The following is an 8,030-nucleotide window of genomic DNA, read 5'->3' on the forward strand; positions in this document are numbered from 1 at the left end:
TATGGTGTCAAAAATCTTTAATCCTAGCACTCAGAAGGCATAGGCAAGTGAATCTCTGAGAGTTTGGGGCTAGTCTGGTCTACCTGGCAAGTTTCAGGCCAACTAGGACTACATATACACTCTGTCTGAAATAATGAAAAATTTTTTAAAAAATTACTATATTCCTACTTTGCCTTCTCAAAAATCTTCTAGTAGCATTCTCAAGGAGTTAATAAAAAATATTACAGTAAAAACAAAACAAAGGCGGGTGGTGGTGGCACACACCTTTAATCCCAGTATGTGGGAGAGAGAGGTAGGCGGATCTCTGCGAGTTTGAGGTAAGCCTGGTCTACAGAGTGAGTTCCAAGATAGCCAGAGGTATATAGTGAAACCCTGTCTTGAGAAACCAAAAACCAAAAGCAAAAATAAACAAACAAAAAACCCAGAAATGTAACAAAACACAAAACCAACCAAACTTCCTAATGGTATCTACTTCCCACAAAGCAACAACAACAACAACAACAAAAGCCCTTATAATGAGCCAGTGGTCCTTGGCCGTGTGGTCCCCGCCGTTCTGGGCTGGTTCCTTCCACTCTCCTGTTTTCTGCTGCAGCTTGCTGTGACTTCCACCACACTATGTCCTCCCCACCAGTGTGCTTGCTGATTTTCCCAAGAGGAACTTCCTGCTCTTTTGCCTTCTCTGGGATTTAGTTCAATGTCACTCTGACCCCCATCCTATTCAGTCAGCATATTTTGTCATGTTCTGCTTTTCCTGACAGCACTGAGCCCCAACCTGCTTTTAATATTCCTCACTTACTATCTGTTACCACGAAGTTCTCTTTAAAATTTTTTAATTAATTTATGTGTATGCATATGTGCCTAGATGAGCTTATGTGTACAGTATATGTGCAGGTGCCTACAGAGGCCAGAGGGAGAGAGAAAGAGAGAGAGAAGAGAGAGAGAGAGAGACAGAGACAGAGACAGAGAGAGAGAGACAGAGAGAGAGACAGAGAGAGAGACAGACAGAGAGACAGAGAGACAGAGACAGACAGAGTGCACAAAGCAAACATGAATGCACAGAGGCCAGAAGGGGGCATCTGGTGTCTTTTCTAGTACTCTTAGCCCTTTTCCTGGTAGGCTGGTTTCTGGCTTGTTATGTGGGCATTAGCATCCGAGCTCAGACCCCCAGATTGGACAGCAAGTGCCCTTAACTGTATCTCCAGCTAACATGGACCTCAACTCTATGGATCAAGGCAATTGATAGGAAAAAGCTGGTGTAACTCAATTTGGCAGAGGATTAAAGAGGAAACCCATGGGGAGACAGCTTAGAGTCTGCCCAGCTCAGCCTCATGAGCATGCTGGGTACTGCTACTTCTCAGGTAAGCTCAGATCTTTACATGTTATTGGCTAAAGATTCAGTACCAATCAGTCATTAATCTTGGCACTTGGAAGGCTAAGCAGGGATCGATTACCATGCACATGGGATAGCCTGGGTTATAGAGTGACATTATATCTTTGAAAAAGAAAACAAAGTAAAAAGAACTATAATGATATTTTATCTATATTTCAATAAATAAAGCTTGCCTGAGGACCAGAGTGCAAAGCTAAGCCACTAGAGGCCAGGGAGTGGTGGCACACACCTTTAATCCCAGGACTCGGGAGTCAGACGCAGACAGATATCTCTGAGTTCAAACTACCCTGTGTTACACAAGATTGATCCAGAAACAGATCCTCACATCTTCAATCCCAGGGTTTGGAAGTTACATTTAATCCCAGCACAAGGGAGGTGAAGATAGAAGTGATATGACCGGGCAGGGAAAGGAATATAAAGGGGAAGAGACAGGAAGTCACTGGAGTGTGGAGTCTGAGGTTTGGTGGAGACACAGTGCAGTCAGGCAGTCTGAGGAACGCCCCTTCGGTCTGAGCATTGGTAGAGGTAAAAGGTCTCTCTAGTGGCTTCTGTTTCTCTGATCTTCGTCGTTAACCCCTATATCTATCTCTGGGTTTTTATTATTCATGCTACAAGAACCATTGACAATTTTCTCATGGGCAATCATCCAACTTGTAAATACCCATCCAGCTTACCCTAAGACCCAGCAAAGTTACTTTTCTTTTTGAATAAGGTGTTTCTATGTATCCCAAACTGGCCTAGAACTTACTATTATATAGTCCAGGCTGGTTTTGAACCCACAAAGATTCTCCTAAGTGCTGGGATTATAGGCATGTGCTTCCACACCAGGCTATTAAAAATACTTTTAATTAGAAGACAAAAGACAAAGAGCTATAATACTTTTACTTTTCCTGAAATTATATTCCTGATAATGTCATAAATATAACCTAGGGTTACCCATGACACTATAATTGAACTTTACCTAAACGTGCCTTCTTGGGCTGGGTGGTGGTGGCGCACACCTTTAATCCAAGCACTCTGGTCGCTGGTCGCGGAGGCAGGTGGATCTCTGTGAGTTCAAGTCCAGCCTGGTCTAGAGTGAGCTCCAGGACAGCCAAGGCTGTAACACAGAGAAACCCTGTCTCAAAACAAACAAACAAGACCCCCCCCCAAAAAAATGAAAACGAAAGCCAAAAAGCGTGCCTTTGAGGATCTACAGTTTGCCTTTCCTCTGAGAGTGAGTGTTGGTTCTGTCAGGGCTAACCTTACACATGACCTTCAGGGCCAGTGCAGACTTTCCCAGCTTTACCCCTCACCTCGGGAGAAACACTGTTAAATTTCCCCCGTTTGGAATGCAGCAAACTTCCCTGGAGTGCCCAGTGCTCCCAGGGAAGGCTGCTTCCTTCCTCCCCCTGGATCAGTGTGTGTGTGTGTGTGTGTGTGTGTGTGTGTGTGCGCGTGTGCGTGTGCGTGTGTAGAGGTGGTGTTTTTCTTATCATGAATTTTCCTAAGAGGCTGGCTGTCTATGCAGTCCATTGTTACAAATCCAATACTCAACTATTCCATTCTTTTCTTCTCTTCTTTTCCCTATGCTTTCTAAATAAGACCCTTCTACTTCAACAGTGTCTTAAGATTTTTTTTTAAATATTTATTTATTTATTATGTATACAACATTCTGTCTGTATGCCTGAAGGCCAGAAGAGGGCGCCAGATCTCTTTACAGATGGTTGTGAGCCACCATGTGGTTGCTGGGAATTGAACTCAGGACCTTTGGAAGAGCAGGCAATGCTCTTAACCACTGAGCCATCTCTCCAGCCCTTAAGATTTTTTTTTAATAGAGCTGTTCTGGGGTTCCTTTCCTGACCCTCAGTTTCAGGGGTACTTCTGTATTCATGATCTTACTTTTTATAGTTTCAATTACCCCAGGTCAACTAATGTCTAAAAATACAGCATGGAAAAATTGTATGTCCTTCTGAGTGACGTGATAAAACCTCCTGTCCCTTTCACTTCATTCTGTCCAGACTATGACTTGTCCCTTTGCTCACAGTGTCCACAGTACGGGCACTACCTGCTCATTAGCCATCTGGTGGCCCTTCTGACTGACGGCGCCTGGAAGTAGGCTGTGTTTGCCCACAGTGTTCAGTACTGTCTGAGGTTTCAGGGATCTGCTGGGGGTTTTAGGATGCACCCGCTGACACTGTGCTTTTAACGTTTCCATTCACTCTGTCTCTTTTGCAGATGGAAACTTTGTGTTTCATACAGCTCTTCCAGCGCAGCAGCTGCCACTACTCTTTTCCATTTTCAGGGTCCTCCCTTCCTCCCGCTGTCCCTGTCTTGGGGAGAGCATCTGTTTCCTCACCTGGCCCAGCAGAACACGCTTTCCTCAAAGGCAAGATAGCCCTCACTACAACCCCAGCAACCAGCAGAGGGCGTGACACACGTGTGTGCTTATATACAGCTCCCCCCCCCCATTGTCACATCCCATGAACATGGCCTCTCTGCACTTGGGTCTGACTTCTAGACCACTTCACGCTGTTTGTGATGGCAATGCCAGTCAATGCCTGTCACAAACGCACTCCTGATCAACCTAGAGCACTGTCTGCGTCCTACAGCGCACAGAGGAAGCCCAAGAAGGGTCCCTCATTCTGAAAACTTGTCTGTTTCAAATCCATCTACCCAATCGCCTAGGCTAAATATTACCCCATGGTAACACACACACACACACACACACACACACACACACACACACGGCAGGGGAGCACACTTCACACTTTGTTAACCATTAATAAACCTGTCAGGAGTATTAGTAACAGCCTACTCAAGTGAAAAATGAACTGCGAACTGTGTTGTGGAATGGTAGCTGAAGATGTGTTACATTCTTTTATGCCGTGGGATGTTTGTTTAATGATGCAAATTGGGTTGCATTCTTTTACATCACATTTGTTTAACTCTGTGAAGCTGTGTTACTTTGCCTGTCTAAAACACCTGATCAGTTTAATAAAGAGCTGAACGGCCAATAGCAAGGCAGGAGAGGGATAGGCAGGGCTGGCAGGCAGAGAGAATAAAGAGAAGAACGGGGGAAGAAATGAAAAAAGGTGAAGGAGGGGAGGACATCCGGGGCCAGCCACCCAGTCACCCAGCTGCGCAGCCACCCAGCCACCCAGCTGCGCAGCCACCCAGCCACCCAGCCACCCAGCCACCCAGCCACCCAGCCACCCAGCTGCGCAGCCACCCGGCCACCCAGCCACCCGGCCACCCAGCCACCCAGCCACCCAGCTGCGCAGCAAGCCAAGGAGTAAGAAGTCAAGAAAGGTCTAATCTACAGAAAGGTAAAAGCCCAGAGGCAAAAGGTAGACGGGATGATTTAAATTAAGCTAAGCTGGCTAGAAACAAGCCAAGCTAAGGCTGAGTATTCTTAAATAAGAATAAATCTCTGTGTATTTATTTGGGAGCTGGGTGGTGGGCCCCTCAAAGAGTAAAAGACAAACAACAACAAAAACCTCATCAACAGAACTGGATCTGATCAAAGGGATAAGGGACAGGTACCTGTGAGTAAACTCAGAGTGCAGTGACTAAGTAGGGGAAAGGGTGCAGAGAGCCTAGGGCTCTCTTTTTTCTTTTCCCCTCCTGGTCTTGCTATGTCAGGCTTTTAAAATGGAAGTAGGAACCAATCTGTTTGTGACCAGTAACCGAAAATTCTGGGCTAGCAAGCCACACACTTCTCTCTCAGTCACCTGCCTTTATATGGACAACATAACATTTGGGGGAAAAAAAGACCAGCGGGGTCATTCGGAGGATGTCCCTGTGCCATCGTTCTACAGAGGAAGTTGGTCAAGACTAAGGGGGTAGAGTTCAGGTCTCACAGGTCCAGACTGGCGGGCAGTGGTGGAGTGCTTCTCTATGCGGGGACTCCCAACAGCTCACAAACAAGTCCTGACAAGAGTCTGGCCTCCATCTCAGGCTTTCCAAGAAGCCTGCTCTTTACACATAGCTCCGTCTTGGAAAAGGCAACTCAAAGATTTTCGGACTTAGAAATAGGCCTTCAATTCAGTTAACCACAAGCCAGGTGTTAGAACATCTGTTTACCAAGGGAAACTCAGAGATAAATTTGTACATATTGTAGTTAAAGAACATAAAAACCCACAACCCTATACCAAACACACACACACACACACACACACACACACACACACACACACACAAATTAAAACAAAAGATGCATTGTTGCTCTGTGGCTCACGAGGGCGTGAACCCTACCACACTTCGGCTTGAGATCTATATAGTAGACCACTCCTGGTTTCCAGAAGGGTTTTCTCCCAATAGGTGGCAAACTTACTTACCTTCTTCTCGGACATGTTCGGAATCCTTTAGGCTTTTTGTCCAATGAGGAACCGCGAGGGTAAGTCTGGTCAGCTGGCTGAGTGCGATCAGAAGTGGAAACATAGTCTAGCAACTGTCATGCAAACTAAAACAAAAGGAATAAAGACACATTTTTTTTTAAAAAAAAGGAAACAACAACAGCAACAACAAAAAAACCCTGTGCCCCCCGTCTCAGTGGGTTAGGTTTGAGTGGGGACGGAGTCAGAGACCTGTTGTATCCAAAGCCGCCATGCCACTGCTCCCCACGCGCGATATTTAATCTAATCCAAGGCGCTCCAGGCAGGTGAAACCCCAAGGAGTGCCGGGGAGGAAAAGCTGCTCCCCAGAATCTGGAATCTGCGGAGGAGAGGTCGGACACTGGCCAAGGCAGACACGACTCTGGCCGGCGCAGACCCGCAACTAGATATCTGAACACCACCGCATAGGCATCCCCTCCCGGTGACTCCCCACTTCGCCAACCCGTGCCGCACCTGCGTCCCCGAAAACATGTTCCACCAGGCTTTGGGCGGGAACCGAGTTGTCTCCTAGTTGCCGCGGCGGCCTGGCTCTGCGTCGCTGACGCTGTTTGGATCCTGGCGACAGTTGGAGCCTGGTTCTTCACCAGCGCGCAGGGGAGGCGTCTAGGATCCGCGAAGGGGCGCTCGGGGTACGTGCGCGGCGCAGAGCCCAGCCGGCGTTCCCCGGGCAGCCGTCACCGCTGTAGGACAGGGAGGAGAGACGAGTCTTTGGAGGCCACCTGGCCGAGCTCCTCCTCCTGGACTCAGACCTCCGCCCTGTGCGACCGGTGACAACGCTCTCAGCAGCTGGCGGCAAAAGCAGACCGCCTGGGGCGCAAGGGGAGTTTTCTGAATTTAGATGCAAAACTTGGGCTCCTGAGGTTACCTTTGGCCAGCTGTTCGCAAGGGGTGGGAGTGGGGGGTGTCCAGGGGCGAGAACACAACATTCATCCGAGAAAAATGCACTTTGTTCGTGATTTGAATTGACAAGTGACCAAAAATTAATTAATTAGTTTTTTGATGGGTTCATCAGTTCTGGGATGTCTGTAGAATCCTTTCAAGATGTCTGCTATGTCAAAATTTTTTCCATGATAAGAAGATAACAAGGCATACTTTCACCTCTTTCACTTTCATATTCTCTCTCTCTCTTTCCCTCCCTCTCTCCCTCCCTCCGTCCTCCCTCTCATTTACAGTGGAAATTTCCAGAAGCTATTTGACATGCAATGATTTCATCACTGCTAACGAATAAAACACCAGTGGATGAATGCTTGTGATTTTTAGTACCTCTCATTCTACCAGGTTAGTGTCGGCATGCAAATTTAAACAGACTTTAACAAATTGTGCCCATTCTCAGTATGTTTCTGCTTTTATTAGGTATTTTTGGTCATAGCTCCTGGGACAACTAATAACTTCATCCTTCTTGGACAAGTAATCTTAGGTCTTGAACTTTTTGTTGAGTTTTTCAGAAACAAAAAGAACAATAAGCTCACTTCGTTGTCATGAGCTGAAGTAAAACTTTGGAAATGTCTCTTTTAAAACATTATGTGAGGAATATCATTACAAATAAATAATTAAAGATGCCCTGAGCTCACCGTTTGAGAATGAAGATAGGGACCGTGCATCTCCACTTTCTTCATGGCCAAGTCACTCTTGGGACAATATTTTACATTCTGTTCTCTGGCCAAAGTGGCCTGGAATTTGGTAAAGGTGAAACAAGACCAAATACCATTTCGACTCCTTTCTATTTTTCAATTAATTCTTTTTTTCCTCCCCACAATGCTATTATCTATTTTATTTTGATTAATGGAGCCAAGTATTTTCCCTAATTATCCATCAACACTTTTTGTTCCTTCTAAACAGTGTCTGTGCCCATGCCTTTCCCTTCTCATTTCCGCCTTGGGTTTTAAACCTCCTGGATAACGAGTCTTCTTCCCCCTTGTTTAAGCAATTGAGATCAGACTATGGAGAAGACAGAAATTTCTTTTTGCTGAACACAAGAACCGGAAATACCTTCCTGAGAATTAGCCATTCTTCTGCTTACTCGGTCAGTCCACTACTGGAAGCCCTGACCTTGGAGAGATAAACTCCATTTTCCTTCGGGAGAACTGGATCTTTCTGAGATCTGTATCTAAGAATGCAGGCCTGTCAAGTTCTCCTAGATAAGAGCAGATTTCTTTACTTCCTTCACAGTACTCAGAAAAGGGCCCTCCTCATTTTTATAGTTAGTACTCTTTCTTTCTTTCTTTCTTTCTTTCTTTCTTTCTTTCTTTCTTTCTTTCTTTCTT

At 45.9% G+C, this 8,030-nt stretch overlaps 1 protein-coding gene across 1 annotated transcript in view; it reads right to left on the bottom strand.

Moving 5' to 3' along the window:
• Prrg4 (proline rich and Gla domain 4) overlaps nt 1–6,414 on the bottom strand; it is a 24,927-nt gene extending 18,513 nt beyond the window's left edge. The window contains exons 1-2 of the mRNA XM_005364456.3: nt 6,220–6,414; nt 5,710–5,834 (exon numbers count right to left, since the gene is read on the bottom strand). Coding sequence (XP_005364513.1) covers nt 5,710–5,812 — 103 coding nt within the window. The 5' untranslated portion in view covers nt 5,813–5,834; nt 6,220–6,414. The remainder of the gene's footprint in view (nt 1–5,709; nt 5,835–6,219) is intronic.
• Nucleotides 6,415–8,030: the final 1,616 nt, after the last annotated feature.

The sequence above is a fragment of the Microtus ochrogaster genome (genome assembly GCF_000317375.1).
Source record: "Microtus ochrogaster isolate Prairie Vole_2 chromosome 14 unlocalized genomic scaffold, MicOch1.0 chr14_random_1, whole genome shotgun sequence".
Lineage (NCBI taxonomy): Eukaryota > Metazoa > Chordata > Mammalia > Rodentia > Cricetidae > Microtus > Microtus ochrogaster.